General features: G+C 42.6%; 1 protein-coding gene across 15 annotated transcripts in view; it reads left to right on the top strand.

Moving 5' to 3' along the window:
• BCAT1 (branched chain amino acid transaminase 1) overlaps positions 1-23,644 on the top strand; it is a 139,892-nt gene that overhangs the window by 33,367 nt on the left and 82,881 nt on the right. For 7 of the 15 annotated variants that reach the window (XM_055280361.2, XM_063639605.1, XM_063639613.1 and 4 more), the window contains exons 2-3: positions 13,577-13,648; positions 22,111-22,311. In XM_055280361.2, the coding sequence (XP_055136336.1) occupies positions 13,577-13,648; positions 22,111-22,311 (273 nt within the window). Of the gene's footprint in view, positions 1-8,647; positions 8,721-11,401; positions 13,500-13,576; positions 13,649-22,110; positions 22,312-23,644 lie in introns of those variants that run through there. The other 8 variants (XM_055280359.2, XM_063639606.1, XM_055280360.2 and 5 more) reach the window with 4 other exon arrangements.

Consider the following 23,644-nt stretch of genomic DNA (forward strand, 5'->3'; position numbering starts at 1 on the left):
TGTAATCCCAGCACTTTGGGAGGCCGAGGCGGGCGGATCACGAGGTCAGGAGATCGAGACCAGGTGAAACCCCGTCTCTACTAAAAATACAAAAAAATTAGCCGGGCGTGGTGGCGGGCGCCTGTAGTCCCAGCTACTCAGAGAGGCTGAGGCAGGAGAATGGCGTGAACCCGGGAGGCGGAGCTTGCAGTGAGCCGAGATTGCGCCACTGCACTCCAGCCTGGGCGACAGAGCGAGACTCCGTCTCAAAAAAAAAAAAAAAAAGTTTAAAGAATGGCTACATTCAGATTTATTTTCACAACTATGGCCCTGCTAAACTGCCTTTGTTGAAAACTCAGTTTTTATAATAAATAAAAAATATCAAAGCAAAAAAAAAAGAGCCTTTATGATGAATCACCATTCTTACTGCACTTTAAGCAGATAATCACGCCAGAGACTAAACTGACTTTGCAAATAAATTAGTTTTATTATTATTATCTTTGTGGTAAAAAGTGGGATGACTGTAGAAGAGAAAATTATATTTCAGAAGAAAATTATACTGTACTTGTTATTAGATTCTAGTCTTGACCGTTGTTTTTTTTTTGAGTTTTGATTATTTGCCTACAATTTGGGCTGAATCCTGAATTCCTTCCTGGGTACAAGTGTCCAAACTAATGTTTCCCAATTTTTCTACCATTTTTCTGACTTGGAATCACCAAGCTCTGCAGGCTTTAGCTAGACAACTTGATATAAACTTTGGAAGAAGTAATGACAGCAACTTAATATATGAGCAGCGTTCATGTCAGCTGATGTATGGATTACCCAGAAGGTTTACTTGAGCACTTGATTCAAACTATAATCCAGAAATATCTATAAGATTGCCACTGCAATCTGAAGCTACGTCAGAGACTCTAGGAAAACTAGTTTATAGACAACTCCAGATGCTAATCTTTTTCTTTTGTTTTTGTAGAAATGCCTTTTATTAAATATCTGATTGCTTGATTCATAGAGAGGCCTGACTTTGGTGGAAGCAACACCACTGCCTGAAATGAGATATAACTGTTAACCATTTAATTGGACTGGCCTATTCTCACGATTGCAAGACTAGTTCAATGGCTTATAAAATAATCCACCCGCTGGGCGCAGTAGTTCACACCAGTAATCTCAGCACTTTGGGAGGCTGAGGTGGGCAAATTGCTTGAGCTCAGGAGTTCGAGACCAGCCAGAGAAACATGGTGAAACCCTGTCTCTACCAAAAATACAAAAAATTAGCCGGGTGTAGTAGTGTGTGCCTGTGGTCCCAGCTCCTCGGGAGGTGGATGTGGGAGGATTGCCTGAGCCTGGGAGGCAGAGCTTGCAGTGAGCTGAGATTATGACACTGCACTGTAGCCTGGGCAATACAGTGAGACCCCATCTCAAAAAAAAAAAAAAGATAATCTAACAACCCAATGAACAAATCTTCCCATCTGTCACATAAATGTCCCCAAGCACGTGCCAGGATCGGCCCTGCTAGGTCCTGCTTGGTAGATAAGCAAATGGCTTCCTCGTGGTGTTTTTATTCCGTTTTGTCTCATTAACACTACAGCCTTGTGTTATCTACTTGATAATCTGTAATGGTAAATACATACAGGATTATGTAATTTGTGTAAGCACATAATAACAGACTTCTGAAAACTGGTATTTTTTACTTGGTGTCCATTTGAAGCTGCTTTAGGTTCTGTGGCACATGAACCAATGGCATTTAAGAAGCATACTCTCCTTGCTCTTAAAAAAAACAAACAAAACAAAACAAAAACTGTCCATAAAAATTTTTATATTTTTAGTAAAGACGGGGTTTCACCATAAAAATGGACAGTTTCCCCTGTATCTTTGGGTCTTCGTTCTGAAGGCTCTCGTGTCAAATAAAATTATGATCAAATAAATTTGTATGACTTTTTTCCTATTAATCTGCCCCTTGTCAATGATTTTGAGCAACCTTCTGAAGAAGGTGATGGGGAAGTATTCCCTTTGCTGCCACAAGGGATATATCGGATAAGTCAGTATTTTCTTGAACATATGTCACATTCATAGGAAAAACACTTTTTCCAGAAGATTACTGTCTTCCCAAATACCCACGTTCTCCATTTTTTTTTTTTTTTTTTTTTTTTAGAGATGGGGTCTCACTATGTTGCCCAGGCTAGTCTCAAGCTTCTGGACTCAAGCAATCCTCTCACCTCAGCCTCCCAAAGTATTGTGATTACAGACATAAGCCATCATGCCTGGCCCCATTTTCTCCTTTTGGTGTATGTATATTGCTCATTGTCAGTCATCAACCATTTTTCTTCTCTTTTTTTTTTTTTTTTTTGAGACAGAATCTCGCTCTGTTGCCCAGGCTGGAATGCAGCGGTGCGATCTTGGCTCACTGCAAGCTCTGCCTCCTGGGTTCACGCCATTCTCCTGCCTCAGCCTCCTGAGTAGCTGGGACAACAGGTGCCCGCCACCAAGCCCAGCTAATTTTTTTGTATTTCTTTTTTAGTAGAGACGGGGTTTCACCATGTTAGCCAGGATAGTCTCAATCTCCTGACCACGTGAGCCACCCACCTTGGCCTCCCAAAGTGCTGGGGTTACAGGTATGGGCCACTGCGCCTGGCTCTCTTCTCATTTTTTATATTTACCATGTGTTTACTAGAATTGGTTTATTTTCATGGGCATATGTTGTGGATTCTACTATAAATAATGCACTTAATAATCATTAATAAAACTTAAATCCTTTCTGTCTTGATTGTGGCCTTTTCTTTTTGCTATTAATTTCCTCAGCATGGATTAACCTGAACTCTTAAAAGCTACTTAGGTATTGGTATAAAACAAAATGTTTTCCAAAGCAATCCAGTATATAATATCTGGATTTTAAAAAACCAGTCTCATTTAATTAGGATTAATTTCGCCTTTCAGAAGTTAAGTGATTCTGTTTTTGTAAAATGCAAAATTATAAGCTTAATTGTTTTCCACACAGGAAATGAAATTCCTAATCTTTTTATCCAGAATCTTCAGGTGTTCGTCTCTCTATCCATCTGTCACTCCTTTTTAAAGTACCTGGAGATGACCTAGAGGCTTGCCACGCTTAGGGTTTCCTCCCTGTGCAGAAGAAAATGGGAAGTGCAAATGAGGACGAGGGGCGGGGAGGGAAGGAGGAGTCAGGTGATTCAGAAAGTGCAGGAGCCCACAGACTAAGCTCAGGAATTTGCACTTTGTCTGCTCGCAGCGTGGGTTTCATCGTGGTGTGTATATATTGAGATATGTAACAGACTCCACTGGAATGTCAGAAGAACTTATGTTTATTTTTCCTCTAACATGTGGGAAAAATTAAATTGTATTTGTATTTAACTCACATAGATTGGCATGTGCTCGTTCTGCGTGTCACCCTGCCACACTGTCACAAACTTCTTCGAGCAGGGTTCTGAGGGGAGAGGAGGGCATAGCTCCTGCTCCCAGGGGGTTGCCTGTGCAGCCCTGCGCATTCATTCTCTTCCAGAGGGTTGTGATTTGTGGTGGTTTGTGTGAGCCTGGTTAAGGAGAGTTACAGATTATGTCATCTAGTGTTAATTGATAATCTTTGCAAAAGGAACATTGGCTTTAAGAGGTTTCTGCAAAAAAACCTCTAAACAAACATAAATAAAAATTTAAAAGGATAAAGCCAGAATAATAATGAAAATATTAGTAATGTAAAACGAGGAAATGTGTCATGTTTTTCATGATAACTAATATTTTTTCAGTTTTTTTTTTTGTTTTTTTTTTTTAAGACAGTCACTCTGTCACCAGGCTGGAGTGCGATCTCAGCTCACTGCAACCTCCGCCTCCCGGTTCACGCAATTCTCATGCCTCAGCCTCCTGAGTAGCTGGGTTTACAGGCACTTGACACCACGCCCAGCTAATTTTTGTATTTTTAGTAAAGACAGGGTTTTACCATGTTGGCCAGGCTGGTCTCAAACTCCTGACCTCAGGTGATCGGCCACCTTGGCCTCCCAAAGTGCTGGGATTACAGGCGTGTGCCACTGTGCCTGGCCCCAGTTCTTATTATAAGTTCTCCATTAACCGTATCATGAGATAAAAAAAAAACAATGATTTAAGCAGAACTGACAAACCATGGGTGACACAATTTTGATCATCAAGAAGACTTTAAAACAAGGATTTGTATCACTGTCATTACTGATTACTTGGCCCTTGTGTATACTGGGCCTTTGGCTAGAGCTAGTACAATAAAATAACCATAGTTAGAAAGATATTTTAAAGGACTACTTATTTCACGTTTATCTCACCTTTTTATCCCTGTTTTTGGGCGTGATTTATTATTATTAGGTTTTTAAATAAATAATAAAATAAGCATGTTAGGTTTGCATGCTGCTTTGGTTAACATTGCTATAAAACCAACCACCCCAAACTTTGTGGCCTTAAAACAATTATTTATTTATTTATTTATTTTTGAGACAGAGTCTCGCTATGTCACCTAGGCTGGAGTGCAGTGGCATGATCTTGGCTCACTGCAACCTCCACCTGCTGGGTTGGAGTCATCTCCTGCCTCAGCCTCCTGGAGAGCTGGGATTACAGGCACCTGCCATGAAGCCCGGCTAATTTTTTCTTTATTTTTAGTAGAGATGGGGTTTCACCATGTTGGCCAGGTTGGTCTCAAACTCCTGACCTCAGGTGATATGCCTGCTTTGGCCTCCCAAAGTGCTGGGATTACAGGCGTGAGCCACTGCGCACGGCCAACAATAATTTATTTTTATCTCTCATGGTCTCTAGATTGCCTGGGCCCAGCTGGGCCGTCTAAGTAAGCCTTATGGTCTCTCATGTGTTTTTAATCAGTCATGAGGGGCTGGCACCATCTGAAGGCTTGACTGGGCTGGATGTTTAAGACAGCCACTCACAGGGCTGACAGTGATGCTGGATGTTGGACTGTTGACTAATGAGCCGGTACATGGCTTCTCCATGTGATTTGGGCTATTTATAGCTGGGGTGACTGGGTTCTAGGTGGGGTAGTTCTAAGAGCCTTCCAAGAGGAAGAAAGCAGAAACTGCCTGGCTAGTTAGTGTATATGCTTAGTCTTAGAACAGCGTCACTTCCATATTTCTCCATAGTCCATTAATCAAAGCAGTTACAGGAAGCCGACAGACAGGAAGGGAAAACACAATGCAACAGAAGGAGAGATTGAAGTGTTGGCAGCTGCAAGCCAAGAAACAGCTGGGTTACCAGAAGCTGGAAGAAGAAAGGTAGGATTCTCCTCTGCAGGTTCCAAAGGAAGCCTGGGCCTGTCCACACCTCACCTCTGGAACTATGAGACAATCACTTTCTGTGGGTTTAAACTACCCAGTTTGTGGCACTTTGTTACGACCATCCTAGGCAAATGATACAGTAACTACATACACAGTACATAGAATTGCTCACTTTACTTCGTTGAATGGGACTTGGCATTGAATAAGCCCAAATGAGAATTCTTTTGTCAAGATTTCTTTACGGTTCACTTTTCCAGAGACATGACATGGCAGGAGTGGGGGGAGGGTTTGGCAGGTAGGAATTATACTCATCTGTCGTTGTCTTCCCAATAGCAACCAGGAAGCATGTAAATAATAGCTGTGCAGTTTGTTTTCTGAACCAAACTGGGCCTTATTTTTTTTAAACAAACTTTATTAAACAAACAAAAACCTAGAAATACTAGATGTATATATTCAAGGTTTCGCTCACGTAATATCCTAATCATCAATATACCGTAATCCAAGGGCTACATATAACTGAAAAATAATTGGGTCTTAAAAAAATTAAAGCATGGTATATAACACTAGCTAACATGTACTGAGCAGTTACTAAGTGCTAAGTACTGCTAAGTCCTTTATAGATATCTTCATGTTGAGTGTCGTCACTGCCCATGACTTACTCTGCGTTTAAATGTGAGACTCAAAAGAGGTTAGTAATTTGCCAAAAGTCATAGGGCTTATAAGTGATAGAACCAGGATACCGAATCTCAACCAAGTGATCTCAGTGCCCAAACTTGTGCTCAGACTGTAGCCCCATGTAGCTAGCTATTTACATTTTTAAAAATTTTTAATGTTTATTTTTTTTTAAGACAGGGTCTTGCTCTGTCACCTAGGCTGGAGTGGAGTGGTGTGATCTTGGCTCACTACAACCTCCACCTCCCAGGCTCAAGTGATCCTCTCATCTCAGCCTCCCAAGTAGCTGGGACCACAGGTGTATGGCACCACACCCAACTAATCTATTGTATTCTTGGTAGAGGTGGGTTTCACCAGGTTGCCCAGGCTGGTCTTGAACTCCTGAGCTCAAGTGACCTGCCCACTCGCCTCACCCTCCTAAAGTGGGGGGATTACAGGTGTGAGCCACCATGCCTGGCCTAGCTATTTACATTTAAATGTAAATTAAAATGAAGCAAGATTAAAAATTCAGTCCCTCAATCACACTAACCACATTTGAAGGGCTCAGTAGCTACATGTGGCTTAGTGGCTACCTGGCAGATATACAACATTTCCATCAGCACAGAAAGTTCTACTGGAAAGCATTGATCCAATCTCTTTGAACAGTCACAATGCATGTAAAGTCCTTATTATGACTGTACAAGGGAAGACAATGAGTAGAGGAAGGCAGAAAATAGAAAAAAAAGGAGAAAGATTTAGGGTGAGGGAGAGCAGTTCGATGAAGGAAAGAAGCTCATATCTAGGAGTGGAGTGGACCCTGAGAACATGTTAGTCTATTATATTCTAAACTTTGGCAGTTAAAATTCCAAAGTATATTAAGTACATACTTTCTAAAATATTAGAGAGCTGCAGTTCAACAGATTTTTAACTCTCCACAGCATGTCTGGCATTGGGTGAGGCGGGATGGCTAGGTGAATAATATAGGTATTGTCATGTGTGTCCGTATGAAGAGACCACCAAACATGCTTTGTGTGAGCAATAAAGCTTTTTAATCACCTGGGTGCAGGCGGGCTGAGTCTGAAAAGAGAGTCAGCAAAGGGTGGTAGGATTATCATTAGTTCTTAGAGGTTTGGGATAGGTGGTGGAGTAGGAGCAATTTTTTGTGGGCAGGGGATGGATCTTACAAAATGCATTCTCAAGGGCGGGGGAGAATATTACAAAGTACCTTCTTAAGGGCGGGGAAGGATGTTACAAAGTACCTTCTCAAGGGTGGGGAGGATGTATCATACAAAGTACATTCACAAGGGTGGGGAAATATCACAAAGTACATTATCGCAAGGGCAGGGAGGGTGTATTGTCACAAAGTCAACTGATCGGTTAGGGTGGGGCAGGAACAAATCACAATGGTGGAATGTCATCAGTTAAGGCAGGAACGGGCTATTTTCACTTTTTTTGTGGATCTTCAGTTGCTTCAGGCCATCTGGATGTATACGTGCAGGTCACAGGGGATATGATGGATTAGCTTGGGCTCAGAGGCCTGACAGACATGAATTTCCCATCATAAAATTAGAAGAGCATTAATCAAATGATTAGAATAAAATATTACCATTATTTTGAAATGGCAAGCATTGCATGTAAATAAACAGCAGAGGGACCCACTGCAGCCTAGACAGGTTTCGGAGATATTCCTGCCAAGGACATGGCACAGGAACTGAACAAGGAAGGATGACAGTGCCTGGCAAAGGCAGGGGAATGTTACAGGTATTTGGGCATCTGTGAGAAGGCCTGATGTCTGAAAGGACTGAAATAAATTAAATGTGTGGGGAGAAGACAGAGAGAGAGAGCATAGCAAAAGGTGAGCTGGGGAGTCAGAGGCAGAAGGCAGAATCTGGGATGGGTTGGGAGCTTGCCAATTATTTTGTCAAATGGGTGATGTGAAATCTTGAAGGTTTTTTGACCAAGAGGAGATGTCTTCAGATTTACATTTTGAGACATTTTCACCGGTTGTCATGCTAAGAATGGCTTAAAGAGAAGCAAGGCTGGAGTCAGAGGAGCTACTTGGAAGCTGTTTGGTACTAGGATGGGGATAATGTGGTTGGAGAAATGGCAACTGTCAGGGTATTTGGAGCAAGAATGGATAAACATTGGTGATCATCACTTGGATGCATTTGAGGGACAACCCCTATGTTTCTACTAGAGCAACTACATAGAGCAGGAGTAAGCAACTTACAGCCCACAGACCGCATTTGCGCTGTCCCCTGTTTTTCAAATACAGTTTAACGGAAACAGAGCCATGCCCATTCTTTCACCTACTCTCCATGGCTGACATCAGGCATGGTTCTAAGCAATATACATAGGTTTCATATATTAATGCTCATCTATCTCAGTTGACAAACATGAAGTATTGCTATTGTCTCATTTTACAGAGGAGAAAACTGACATACAGAGATTCTCATTCGCACCCATAGCTTCAGTTACCACCTCTATGCCAATGATTCAATAATACCTCTAATCCAGACCTCTTCTCTGAGCTTCAGACAGGCAGATCTCTCACAGCCCGTCTTGGAGACACTTCAGAACTCATAGGTCCCAAACCAGACTCCTCCTCATCCCCTCAAACCACATTCTCTTTCAACATTCATTTTTTCTTAGTGAATATCACCAAATAGATGAGCAAGTCAGATCCAAGGAGGCCTCCTTGCTACTTCTCTTATCCTTGTCCCACCTTATATCATCTATTTTTCTTTTTCTTTTTTTTTGAGATGGTGTCTCACTGTGTCACCCAGGCGAGTGCAGTGGTGTGATCCTGGCCTACTGCAGCCTCAACCTCACCAAGTTCAGGTAATCCTCTCACCTTAATCCCACGAGTAGCTGGGACTACAGGCACACACCACCATGCCCGGCTAATTTTTGTATTTTTACCAGAGACAGGGTTTTGTCATGTTGCCCAGGCTGCCACCTTATCTCCATTCTTGTTGAAATCTGGTTGTTTCTCTCCACTTCTACTACCAACCACCAGCCAAGTCTGACTTATTAAAAGGATCATCTCGTATGTGGGTTCTGTAATAGCTTCTTCAAAATCCATTCCTCTCCACCCAGACCCTCTTCCAGTCTGCAAACTGCAGCCAATACCTTCAATTCTGTCACCGCTCCCACGTGCTCCACCTAATCCTTAACCTTTCATTGGTTTCTCTTGCACCTAGGTTAAGCTAAATTGAAAACTGCTAAAGCTACAGCTTCTTAACGTAACTAGTAAGTACAGTGACTACTATGTCTGGTTTACTTCAGCTGTTGCTGACTAATAGCACTTCTTGAATGAAGAAATTATATTACCCTACTGTAGGGAAAAATTTGTACTTCAATGGAAAACTGAATTGTTTAGAGCAAACCTTTAAGGTTATCTGATTCTGATTCCATGCGCCCTTTCATTGGGTCTTACATTGTTTCATTGTTTTTGAGTTATTTTACAGAGGACTGATAGAAATGCAAAATAATTATTGCATGTAGTCATGCAAGTAAATTCTGAAGGTCAGGGTTCAATTAACTTCTCTCCCCTACTGTGGAAGAAGCCAATTTCATTTGTATATTCATTTCAATATTTCTGACCTATAAACATGCCTGTTCTTTGAACCAGTTTTTGTATCTGCCTGGTAACTTCATTAAATGATTTAAATAAACTCTATAATTTAGTTTATTGTATACCTGTATGACAGTCAGGCTTTTACCTTATTTTTGCTTTTCAAAATTATTCTTTTTTTTTTTTTTGAGACAGAGTCTCGCTCTGTCGCCCAGGCTGGAGTGCAGTGGCACGATCTCGGCTCACTGCAAGCTCCACCTCCCGGGTTCACGCCATTCTCCTGCCTCAGCCTCCCAAGTAGCTGGGACTACAGGCGCCCGCTAACACGCCCGGCTAATTTTTTGTATTTTTAGTAGAGACGGGGTTTCACCGTGTTAGCCAGGATGGTCTCGATCTCCTGACCTCGTGATCCGCCCGCCTCGGCCTCCCAAAGTGCTGGGATTACAGGCTTGAGCCACCGCGCCCGGCCTCAAAATTATTCTTTAGCTCTCCCTAAGGCACTACTTGGCTGACCCTTTGGCTACTCACTAGCCCAAGCTCCATCCTCTTCTGTCTACCGCAGCCCCAGCCTCTCTTTTGGCCCTTTGTTCCAGCCCTCCTCAGAGAAGTTCTTGTGTCCTGGAACTCACTATCATACCAGGTGCTCTTCATCCCTTCTTCCTTTAGTAAATTTCTTTAATCTTTCAGATTTCTGCTCAAGGATCTCTTGCTGAAAGCCCTTCCAGGCTTTTCTGAGTCAATACAATCCATTATTAGAGGCTCTTAGAGCACAGGCAGCACTTGTTATAATTTTACATCTGTCTGTGGGATTCCTTAACACTTTCTAACACAATTAACACTTTTCTCTCTGGCTGGGGGCAATGCATGATAACAGGAGGGTGGTATGCTCTCAACCCTCCCCCAGCAACTAGCCCAGTGCTTCGAACATGGTGGATAGATACACCGTTTTTATTTTAGACAGATTTTTGTGTAGCAAGTACCTACTGCTCAGGAGACAGGTGGACTGAAAAAATATATTTGGGAATCATCAGCACACAGGTGCAGCCATGAAAATGCACAAGCAGCAAAACCATTGGCAGGAACAAAATGAAGGCTATTAGAGACCTTATTTGGGTAGAATAATTGGACGGAAGCCCTTGATGGGGAGGAAATAGAAGCAATTAATACAGATGGAGGCCGGGCGCCGTGGCTCACGCCTGTAATCCTAGCACTTTGGGAGGCTGAGATGGGTAGGTGGCTTGAGTCCACGAGTTTGAGACCAGCCTGGGCAACATAGCAACACTCGGTCTCTACAAAAAATACAAAAATTAGCCCGGCGTGGTGGCGCGCCTGTAGTCCCAGCTACTCGGGAGGCTGAAGTGGGAGAATTGCTTGAACCGGGGAGGCGGACGTTGCAGTGAGCCGAGATCGCGCCACTGCACTCCAGCCTGGGCGACAGAGCGAGACTCCATCTCAAAACAACAACGACAAAATTTATTTTATAAGCGACCCTGGACTTCCAGGGACACTCGCCACTCTATCGTGTCATGTGACCTGCCTGGACTCTGTGGTCTTTGGAGCTTGGGACCCCACCCCAGCCTAAGAGGCCTTTCTGTGCCTTGTATAAAGGAGAGGAAAAGTGTAGGTTTTCTGAGTTGATAAGATTAGAGCTACAGTATATTATCAGTAGTGTTGTATGAAACCATTTCAAAAACCAGACCGGATTTAACCGCTTTCACCCAGAATAAACTGCCCTCCCCCTCTTTCCAAGATCAAGTCAGCCCCAGTTACCACTTCCTATTCATTTAAAAACCAGGAAGCCTCGGAATTTAGGCTGACGTTGCCCCAGGAGAACACTGCATATTAGACAATAGCTATTCCAATCCTCCTTTCCCTTTCTAAACCGAGTAGTATTTCTTTCTTTCTTTTTTTTTTTTTTTTTTTTTTTTTTTTTTTTTTTTGAGACGGAGTCTCGCTCTGTCACCCAGGCTGGAGTGCAGCGGCCCGATCTCGGCTCACTGCAAGCTCCGCCTCCCGGGTTCACGCCATTCTCCTGCCTCAGCCTCTCCGAGTAGCTGGAACTACAGGCGCCCGCCACCACGCCCGGCCAATTTTTTTGTATTTTTAGTAGAGACGGGGTTTCACTGTGGTCTCGATCTCCTGACCTCGTGATCCGCCCGCCTCGGCCTCCCAAAGTGCTGGGATTACAAGCGTGAGCCACCGCGCCCGGCCCTAAACCGAGTAGTATTTCTAACATCACTTTTCCAGTCCTCTTTCTAAATATTGCGATCACGAGCCTACATCGGAAAACTATGAGAACAGTATGATTGGAGCACTTGATGGTCTGCTTTGCCTGAAAACGATGAAAGGCATTGAGATCTTTGGGCAGAAATGGCCCTTAGGGAATGCGAGCCTGGTAGCCCCGTAACACTCCGAGTTACAAATTCGGTTTGGGTAGGTGGCGCAGGGAAATCTAAAAACTGGATTCACGTTCTCCTCCTTCAGTTTGCATGTAGGGGTCAGTGGCAGACAAGAGCAGACGCACAAATGTCAATCCCCCCCGCAAACTCTCGAGGGCAGAAACTGCTTTTTGTCAGTTGGATTTGGAGTCGATGGAAAAGCTGCCCTAATGTAGTTTCTCCGAGGTTTCCTTAGCCTTGACCAAGGGGCGCTTCCCGGCCATTCACCTAGAGGTTGTTTAATAAATAAGGATGCTCGCGAAGTACCTGCGCTTGGAAAGGCGCTCGTTCGCGGCGCGCAATCTCGGGCCACCGCAAGCGACTCCGGTGACAGGGACAACCGCTTTGGTTTTCGCGACTGCAGACAGACTGGGACGAGACGGTTGGAGGCTCCTCCCCAAGGGATGCTGGAGGGGTTGCGTCGTACCTTGCGCCTGGCCCTGGCGCGCGGCCCCAGGTCGTGGCACCCAGCGCCCTACGGCCCGTGCGCCGGAGCTTGGCCACACCGCCTGCTTTCGCTTCCAGCCGCGAGCTCCGTGCCACCGCCGCTCTCTGCAGCCCCGCGTACCCGCAGCCTCCCCATGGCCAGCCCGCTTCGCTCCACTGCGGCCCTTGCCCGCCAGGTACCTCGAACCCGGGCGTTTGCGGAAGGGGGGAGGATTGGAACCCGGGTCTCCGTAGCTTGCGGGCCTGGCCGGGCGCCTTGTCGCCGTTTCCTGCACCATCCTCCTTCGCCTTGCCCTCCATTCCGCCTCCAGCGAGGCGTCCCCTCTTCCCCCCATCCCTGCCCGAAATCTGGAGTTCCAGCCTGCAATCTCCGCCTCTTGGAGGTTCCCGCTGTCCAGGTCTAACACCCCTAAGGGTGACCCGCTCCGGAGCGCGGCGAGGACCGCCACGGGGGACGTGAGGGTAGCCACGGACTCGCTCTGAGGGAGGAGGCGAGAGCTGAATCTCTGGGCTGCCAGAACCCAGAGCCACATCCTACGTGCCTTTGCCACCCCAAAATATTTTGACCGCAGCCTTCTGCCTCCTTGGATCTTTCTTCCCCACCCCCACCCCCGTAGTTATTTAGCAGATTAGGCATTAAAACAAATGTCGGCAGGTTTTCCCAATTAGTCCCGCTTCCCTGTGTCTTTATCTTTTAAATTGCCCCCTAATACCATGAGGTTTAAGGTGTGGGGTGGATGCTGAGGCATCGGAGGACCCTGCTGGTGGAGAAAATGGTTCACGCCCGTCCCCGTCCCCTTTGCAGGCTTGCTATTGTGCGTCTGTGATTGACAAGACCACGAGGCTGAGCGCGCCCTGGAGATTTTTCTATAAATGGCTTAACACCCCAGTCTAGACTATTTGCTCGGATATAAGGGAGACAATTGTTTTTTTGTTCTTTGCCGGCGAACCCTGGCTCTGTAGGGCTGACCTGGAATTTAACCAGTCTTCCCTGAGCCGACAGAGGAGGACAAAAACGGCCGCGACCCCGGCAGGGTGGGAAGTGCAGGGCAGCGCTCCCAAGACGCGCTCGTTGGAGGTTCGGGCCTGGGTGCTTGGTTGTCTGAGCCCCCTTTTTTGTGTTTGCCTGGGTCCTGGAGAGGAGCGCACGGTATCATGGTGAGTGTCATGTAGGTTACCCCGGGCCCCGCTCACCCACCTGCATTTACTTAATGGTGGTTTAATTCTTCTTTAAGGATTGCAGTAACGGATGCTCCGCTGAATGTACGGGAGAAGGAGAATCAAAAGAGGTGGTGGGGACTTTTAAGGTAAGTTGCTTGCCAGGGGCTAAGTGTCTAAAGCAACATTCAACTGAATAAATCCATTTCTTGTTGAGATTCGGGTAAATTTTCACTGTGTGGGTTACCCAGTTCCTAGGTTGTGTTGCCAGACATTTAAAATTCTACTCTTAGAGGAAAAAAAGCCATTTAGAGAGTGACAGTACATTCATCACAACAAAAATTATCTAGCAGCTAATTGCTGATTTTATTTTGAGTCATACATTTTTCTTGAAAAATAGTCAATTCGTAAATATTAACCTAGTTGTTTATCTGATTCCATAATAAGTATAAACCTTCACTCTACTTGTAGAAAAAGTTAAACTGTGATTTTTCTCTTTCAGCAGCACATAACACTCTACAGTGAAAGTGTTGCATTTTCTTCTTTTCTATCTGAATTGTGGGGTTTATATAGTAATTAGCTCATACTTCAAATAGTGACAAACAAATAAAGCACGTTGAAAATTGTACAAATACAAATGTAAGATGTGATTTTTTTTTCTATAAGTCATTATCTCCTACCCGCTCTCCTCGTGGAGGTTTTAGCTTCTTCTTTTTATGCCTAGTGCTGCTCTTCTGCCTGTTTGAGTCACTGTCAATTGTCATCCATAGCACAGAGTGTCCTAATGATCTCACATCCTGGTGGTTCAGAGAGGGAAGGAAACTTGACTCATCAATTTCTCACACATTCAGCTCTCATAGTGTGCTAGAGACTGTGCCATGCATTGGACATCCAAAGATGAATTCAAGATTAGATCTCTACTTGCAAAGAATTTTTATTTTATTTTTCTTTTTCCTTCTCTTGCTGTCACCTTAGCAAGGATTTTTTAAAAAGCAAAATTAGAATATTGCAATTTCTTTTCTGTTTTTTGAGACAGGGTCTCGCTCTGTCACCCAGGCTGGAGTGCAGTGGCACGATCTTGGCTCACTGCAATCTCTGCCTCCCAGGTTCAAGTGATTCTCCTGCTAGCCTCCTGAGTAGCTGAGATTACAGGCGTGTGCCATCATGCCCAGCTAATTTTGTATTTTTAGTAGAGATGGGGTTTCACCATGTTAGCCAGGCTGGACTCGAACTCCTGGCCTCATGCAATCCACCTACCTCAGCCTCCCAAAGTGCTGGGATTACAGGCGTGGGCCACCAAGCTCAGCCTGAAGAATTCTTTGCAAAGAAAAATGTCAACTCAAATTTAAATAATCTTTTTCTTTCTTTTTCTTTTTTTTCGAGACAGAGTCTTGTTCTGTTGCCCAGACTGGAGTGCAGTGGCACCATCAATTAGGGATCACTTTCGCCCTTGATCTCTCAGACTCAAGTGATCCTCTTAGCCTCTCAAGTACCTGAGACTATCGGCTTGCATGCCACCAGGCCCAACTAATTTTGTCATTTTTTCTAGAGATGGGATCTCCCTGTGTTGCCCAGAGTGGTCTCCAACTGCTGGGCTTATGCAGCCCTCCCGCCTTGGCCTCCCAAAATGCTGGGTCACAGGCATAAGCCACCATGCCTGGCCATAAATAATCTTTTTATTTGTTAATTTAGATTTTTGTATATTAGGTTTTAGTTAGGGGAATTGCCTGTTGACACTCATGTATTTACACATCAAAACATGAGTTATGGTGGATGTATTCACAGCACATATGTAATAAGGCATGTGTAAAAATGATACTGATAATTTAGGGAAGAAAAATCGTAGATTTTATAGACCATCTTGGCTTTTGATACACTTTTCTCTTTTTTTTTTTAATTGATACATAATATGTGTACATACTTAGGGGTTGCATGTGATATTTTGTTATATGCACAGACTGTGTAACGATCAACTCAGGGTCTTTGTGGTGTCCATCACCTTGAGTATTTAGCATTTCTATGTGTTGAGAACATTTCAAATTCTCTCTTCCAGCTATTTAAAAATATGTAAGTACAGGCGCGGTGGCACACGCCTGTAATCCCAGCACTTTGGGAGGCCAAGGCGGGTGGATCACTTGACGTCAGGAGTTTGCGACCAGCCTGACTAACATGGCGAAACCCCATCTCTACTAAAAATGCAAAATTAGCCAGGTGTGGTGGTGCGCATCTGTCATCCCAGCTACTCAGGAGGCTGAGGCAGGAGAATCACTTGATCCTGGGAGGCAGAGGTTGCAGTGAGCCAAGATCGCGCCACTGCCTCCAGCCTGGGTGACAGAGCGAGACTCTGTCTCAAAAAACAAAACAAAAACAAAAACAAACAAAATATATATATATATATAGCCTACATTGTTGTTAACTATAGTCACCCTATTCTGTTATGAACAGTAGAATTTATTGCTTCTATCTAACTGTATGTTGGTACTCATTAACCAACCTCTCTTCCTCCACCTACACCCTCCCCACCCCCTGCCATCTTCTGATATCTATCATTCTATTAATACTCTCTTCTTCCATGAGATAACTTTTTTTTAGCTCTCACATATGAGTGAGATCATGCAATATTTGTTTTTCTGGGTTTTTTTTCCCTGTGTTTGGCTTATTTCACTTACCATAATGACTTCCAGTTCCATCCATGTCGCTGCAAATGACACGATTTTACTCTTTTTTAATGGCTGAATAGTATTCCATTCATGCACCACATTTTATTTGTTCACTGATGGGCACTTAGGTTGATTCCACGTCTTGACTATTGTGAATAGTGCTGTAATAAACATGGGAGTGCAGCTATCCCTTTGATATACTGATTTCCTTTCCTTTGGAAAATACCCAGTAGTAGGATTGTGGGTTCATATGGTCATTCTACTTTTAGTTTTTTTTTTTGGAAAACTTCATACCATTTTCCACAGTAGATATACTAATTTACATTCTTACCAACAGTATATGAGTTCTCTTTTCTCTGCATCCTCATCAGCATCTGTTATTTTTTGTCTTTCTAATAATAGCCATTCTAACTGTGGTTGCTTTTGACATATTTTTCTATCTTTCTGTTAATCTACATCATTTATAACAATTCATATTGTCTTTTGGATCTCTCTTGGGTAGTTTCCATATTGCTTCTCCCCTCCCCAATTATGATGCTGTCATATTACAATGAGGATGCAGTTTTGCAGCAGGGCCTAGCAATGAGATACGTTGTTACACATCCTGGTGAATCTTTCTGTGGACTCTAGGATCATCTTCATTTGCAAGAGGTCAGCCTTCTATTTCTTCCAATTCCTCCAGCTTCACATATCTCCACAGAATGCAACACTGCAAATCTGCAGTTCTCTTCATGATCCTCTTTATTAGATTTTAAAAGAGTATCTCTAAAAGATGAGCATAGTGTCTAAGTTTTTCCAAATGGAGTAAGAATAATGCACAGGAACCTAGAATAAAGTTATTAAATGTCTGATACAGTTGTAATACAGACTTGATGTTTGAAAAGTGTGGCCAATGAAGAGAAGAGGAAGCGTGCTATGCGATGGTGAGCAAAAGGTGTTGACAGGCCGGGCGCGGTGACTCACCCCTGTAATCCCAGCACTTTGGGAGGCTGAGGCGGGCGGATCATTTGAGGTCAGGAGTTTGAGACTAGCCTGGCCAACATGGTGAAACCCTGTCTCTATTAAAAATACAAAAATTAGCCAGGTGTGATGACACACTCATGTAATCCCAGCTACTTGGGAGGCTGAGGCATGAGAATTGCTTGAACTGGGGAGGTGGAGGTTGCAGTGAGCCGAGATTGTGCCACTGCACTCCAGCCTGGGCAACAGAGCAAAAAAAAAAAAAAATAAATAAAAAAAGGTATTGACTGAACCCTGGCTGAAACAGTTTTCAGGTGCTTTCAACAAATTTACACTTCCCTGCCCTTAGCCTCCCTATTTCAGAACAAATGATTACCCAACTGCAAACTTTGAATTAGGAAGTTGTTTTTAATATGCCCTGTTTTTGTCAATATTTCTTGCCATTTCACAATCAGTTATTGTGGCATTCCAAATTCTTCCACAAACATATGGTGTGAAACATCCTGACTTCGATGTCATCAGGGAATGTGGAGCATTGGAAAGAGACAGATTAATTATGCAGAAGAAAGTATCATTTGACAAAATGTTATTTTTATTTATCTTTGGAAAGGAAATCTAGAAAAAGAAAATACTTTTTAAAGAACACTGATAAAAATTGTTTATAAAATTTGTTTCCTTTAGGAAAGGAATTGTGGCCCGGCGTGGTGGCTCATGCCTGTAATTCCAGCACTATGGGAGGCTGAGGCAGGCGGATCATGAGGTCAGGAGATCGAGACCATCCTGGCCAACATAGTGAAACCCCATCCCTACTGAGAAAATACAAAAATTAGTCGGGCGTGGTGGCGCATGCCTGTAATTCCAGTCACTCGGGAGGCAGAGGCAGGAGAATCCCTTGAAGGTGGGAGTTGGAGGTTGCAGTGAGCCGAGATCGTGCCACAGCACTCTAGCCTGGAGATAGAGCGAGACTCTGTCTCAAAAAAAAAAAAAAAAAAGGAAAGGAATTGTTCCCTTAAAACTGCATTTCATATCTGCCCCAAACGAGTCACACGTCTTCAGCTAATATTGCTTGTTTATGTTTGAACTTTATTCAACTCTGTCACCTAATTTCAACTCTATTACCTAATTTAGTATTCTTAGGTAATTTCTCTTTGAGCTCAGGTTAAAAGTTGTTATTTTTGGTTTTCAGAGTTGCAGAATTTTTTTTTCAAATAGAGGAAAGTTCATGATGAGATTCTGAAGCCATCTAATCTATATTACTTTGAAAAACTGGCTATAGGCCAGGTGCGGTAGCTCACACCTGTAATCCCAGCACTTTTGGAGGCCGAGGTGGGTGGGTCACCTGAGGTCAGGAGTTCGAGACCAGCCTGGTCAACATGGTGAAACTGCATCTCTACCAAAAATACAAAACTTAGCTGGGTGTTGTGGCACATGCCTGTAGTCCCAGCTACTCGGGAGGCGGAAGCAGGAGAATCACTTGAACCTGGGAGGCAGAGGTTGCAGTGAGCCCAGATCACATCACTGCCCTTCAGCCTGGGTGACAGAGTGAGACTCTATCTAAAAGAAAAACAAAACAAAACAAAACTGGATATAGGGCACTGCTTAGGTACAAATCAGAAAGTTGGAGGTTGCTATTCATATCATTAAGAAATAACGTGTCTTACGAAAGAATGTAGCAGTTTACTGAAATAGAAGTCATACCTAGAAATGTAATAATTTATCTTTAATTGTTGGAAATTTAACTGATATTATGAAGTTCTAATTATAAGAACACTTATTTGAGGTTAAAAATGATCTTATTTTATCCCTGCTTTGCCACTAATTTGATCTCTCTGGAATAGTGGGTTATTGTGGGTCCTATGGGTATTTTAAGGAGAGGTCTCAGAAAACTAAAAATTTTTTTTTTTTTTTTTTTTTTTTTTTTTTTTGAGACGGAGTCTCGCTCTGTCGCCCAGGCTGGAGTGCAGTGGCGCAATCTCGGCTCACTGCAAGCTCCCCCTCCCGGGTTCACGCCATTCTCCTGCCTCAGCCTCTCCGAGTAGCTGGGACTACAGGCGCCCGCCACCACGCCCGGCTAATTTTTTTTTTTTCTATTTTTTAGTAGAGACGGGGTTTCACCATGGTCTCGATCTCCTGACCTCATGATCCGCCCGCCTCGGCCTCCCAAAGTGCTGGGATTACAAGCGTGAGCCACCGCGCCCGGCCTAGAAAACTAAAAATTATATATACTGGAACATAATCATTCTTGTCACCCACTCTCATCTTTCTGTTTTTGTTTTGTGTTTTACTACCTGCCCCCCTTTTACTAAGTAGTCTTAGTAAAAGAAAATTTGCATTAAGTTTGTCTTACTGTATTAATATGGCTCCAAATGTTTCTTAGCCCAGGGTCCTCCCCATTCACTGATAAAAGCTAACCCAAGGCAAATCACAGGTGTTTATTGTGCAAGAATACTGTGAAAGTATTCATGTAATAAAAAGTTTGTGTTAGAATTTCACTCTCTTTGAATCCTGGACATCTTCTATGAGTGTATCTGAAAGCAACCAGACATCTTCAGTATTTAAGAAACCCTTTACTATTCCATGTGCTAGGCACTGTGTTAGCTTTGGAATTCAACTGTAAATCTCTAGCCAGACTTCTTGTCTAAATAGTCCAGAATAGGGGTTGCTAAACTTTCTTTCTTTTTTTTTGAGATGGAGTTTCACTCTTATTGCCCAGACTGGAGTGCATTGGTGTGTCTCTGCTGACTGCAACCTCTGCCTCCCAGGTTCAAGCAATTCTCCTGCCTCAGCCTCCCAAGTAGCTGGGATTACAGGCGCCCACCACCACACTCAGTTAATTTTTGTATTTTTAGTAGAGACAGGGTTTTGCTGTGTTTGCCAGGCTGATCTCAAACTCCTGACCTTTGGTGATCCACCTGCCTCTGCCTCCCAAAGTGTTGGGATTACAGGGTGAGCCACTGTGCCCGGCCTGCTAAACTTTCTTAAATGGCTAGATGATAAGTATTTTAGGCTTGAGGGCCATCAGGTTTCTGTTACAACTAGTTGGCTGTGCTGCCACCGAAGATACAAGAATGGTGTGACTATGTTCCAATAACATTTTAATTCCAAAACAGGCCAGCTGGCTGCATTTGGTCTGCAAGTAAAGTCTGCCTGACCCCCTACCTAGTCCAGAGGATAACGGGAGAGAAAAGGGATTCAAAGCTAAAAATAATTTAGCTGGAATATATTTCTTTAAATAAACTTATTATACTTAGTAAAAAGTCTTTAATTAACGTTTTTACTTCAATTAAATAGTGGTAAAACAGGCTGGGCACAGTGACTCATGCCTGTAATCTTAGCACTTTGGGAGGTTGAGGCAGGCAGATTGCTTAAGCCCAGGAGTTCAAGACCAGCCTGGGCAACATAGTGAGTCCCTGTCTCTAAAAAAAATACAAAATAATAATAATAATGGTAGAACAAAGTCAATTTTTTATTGAAACTTGGCATTTTATTGGCATATTACAAAGTAGCATTACTAGACTAGCCTGAACATTACAGTAATATTCTATCCTTAATGCCTTTTGTGTCATTGTGATATGAGCTTTCTGGTTGTTTTAGAATATGTTTTCAGCCTGAATATTATTCTAAAAATATAATTTACTATCATTCATAATATATTAAATGACTCAGGTAGCTGCAAGGTAGTGAATTAAACAGAATTAGATCATTAGATCATTTTAAAAATAATGATAAGAGCAGATGATGTAAAGTGAAAGGTCTGTATTCAATTTGGGAGGGAAATGACTATTTTTGTATATTCAAAGAGATGGAGTTTGACATCCCTTCACAACCTGTTACAGGTTGAACTTGCCCCTGTTTTTTTAACTGATCAAAAAGTTCCTTCCCTTGTGTTTCTTTTTTCCTTTTTTCTTTTCTTTTCTCTTTTCTTTGCTTTCTTTTTTTTTTTTTCTGAGACAGAGTCTTGCTCTGTCACCCAGGCTGGAGTGCAGTGGTGCGATCTTGACTCACCGCAACCTCCGCCTCCTGGGTTCAAACGATTCTCCTGCCTCAGCCTCCTGAGTAGCTGGGACTACAGGTGCATGCCACCACGCCCGGCTAATTTTTTGTATTTTTAGTAGAGACGAGGTTTCACCATGTTAGCCAGGATGGTCTGAATCTCCTGACCTTGTGATCCACGTGCCTCGACTTCCCAAAGTGCTAGTCTCCTGTGTTTTTGTCAGCATTCCACAGCTGCTATAAAGTTAGTGGTGGTATCACATGCAATTTGTATGCTGAATGTTTGGCCATTTGCAGTGGGCAAACTGGTTATGTCAGGAGCTGGTGAGATGCTGCTTGTGGGGAGTTGTTTCCTATTACTCTGATTTATCTTTGTTTAAATAAGAGTTCCTTTGTTCACTGTTTCCTCCACACAGAACAGAGGATTTAAATCTTAGTGTTCATTCTCAACTTTCCTGTTTTCAAAGAGGAAAACATTTGCTTCACTTTGCTCACTTCTTCTCCAGTGCACCCAGAGGATTTTGAAGGCTTATGCCAACAATTCTTTGGGGCAGTTGGAGTGTAACCATTGCTAAATAGCAGTTCAGTACTTAATGACATTCATTTTAGTTTAACAAATCATTGTGAGTGTTGCCATTTTTTATTAGGGGAAACATCTCTTTCCTCTTTCCCAATACTCAACATGAGTCCTATGATGAGAGTGAAAAAGGGTTGTATTCTTTTTTTGCATCATTTTACCCCATCTGCTATTTTGTCCCTCTTCTATATATCACTGACATTTGGTTCTGATATTCTATTAGGCAGTGTACCTTGCAGAGATTATGAATAACTGGCCGAATTCTGAATGCAGGCATGATTTGTTCAGCTCAGAGTGTTAAATTTCTGTGTCAGCTGCCAACCTTTAAAAGTCAATTGATTTCCCTTTTTGCCCTCTGTATGATCCAGCCAGCGAATGCTCAGTAACTTTTCTATAAATAGTGATGATTTTTCTTCCCCAGGCTAAAGACTTAATAGTCACACCAGCTACCATTTTAAAGGAAAAACCAGACCCCAATAATCTGGTTTTTGGAACTGTGTTCACGGATCACATGCTGACGGTGGAGTGGTCCTCAGAGTTTGGATGGGAGAAACCTCATATCAAGCCTTTTCAGAACCTGTCATTGCACCCTGGCTCATCGGCTTTGCACTATGCAGTGGAAGTAAGTACATGGGAATTAAAGAGAGTGACATGCTTGCACTTCACTGTGGGTACTAAGTAGCTTCTCCTGCTAAAATATCTCTTGGGCAGTACGGGCTTTACCATATTTACCAGAGGAAGCCGAAAATGTCTTTAAAAATTTTCCTGTAGACAGTTGGATTGAAGATAAATCTTAGCAGCTAATTTTTCAGATAATCTTACATTTTCTGTGATGTCAATGAAAAATCATTTAGAGCAAATAGAAAGGATAGCTGGTGGGAAAATTGGCAATTAAAAAGCCAGCCCTGTTGATATTTTAATAAGTCACCTTTCTTCTTAGATCTTCTAATAATTGAGAAAGGGTCATTGAGAACAATATTATGATTCGATTTTAATGCTAACTCCATGTTTTTATGACCAGCAATAATGTCTAGTTATGCATGTTAAGGGACATGTAATTAAATGTCCTCCTTCAGCCATGAGTTGAAATAATTATAAGCATAAAATGTTTAGAGAATTCTTTCCCTGGTCCTTTTCAGGGTACACAATTAACCAGATGCACAATATTCTTCCCATTGTCTTAATTCTCACTGCACTTTACTTTTGAATGATTTGGACGTCTTTCCCAGAATAATAGGGGTGCTGGAAATAATAATAGTCTTCCTATTAAGTGCTAAAATATGGCAATAGTAAAATAATAATAGATATAATGATAAAATAACAACTTTTGTTTATTGAATTCCTGCAATACATTCTGTATTATGTTCCATATATGAATCATCTCATTTAATTACCTTAAGTGAGAAGGCACGTGATTAAGCATTCAGGTTCTGAAGTCAGACTTCCTGGGCTCAAATTCGATCTTAGGAACCTTTATGACTTGGAGAATTTAATCATTTGTGCTTTAATTTCTTTATCTATAAAATTGGGATAGTTATAATACCTATCTTATAGTGATCTCATAAGTATAAAACGAAGTAATTTCTCTAAGCATATAGAGTCATGTCTGGCGCATAGTGAGAGCCCAGTTGTTGGCAATAATAATTAACCCTTGAAGCAGTGGTCTCATCCATTATAAAAGGAGGCTCAGAAGAGTTGTTTCTTAACTAATATTGCACAGCAGTAAGGGTGGAGCTAAGGTTCCAATGAGAAGCTTCTTTCTGTTACATAACCCCTAAATGTATACACCAAAATTACTAGGATGCTTTTGCAATTAACTCCTTCAAAATTATAAATTCATATAATTTTGGAAAGATATTCACTGTCCATATGTATCCACAAAATGTTGAATTTAGGAATCTAAGTTTCTGTCCCCAGCTCTTCCTCTTATGTCAATTGGAATGAGTTCTTTCATT

The sequence above is a fragment of the Symphalangus syndactylus genome, chromosome 5 (genome assembly GCF_028878055.3).
Source record: "Symphalangus syndactylus isolate Jambi chromosome 5, NHGRI_mSymSyn1-v2.1_pri, whole genome shotgun sequence".
Taxonomy (NCBI): domain Eukaryota; kingdom Metazoa; phylum Chordata; class Mammalia; order Primates; family Hylobatidae; genus Symphalangus; species Symphalangus syndactylus.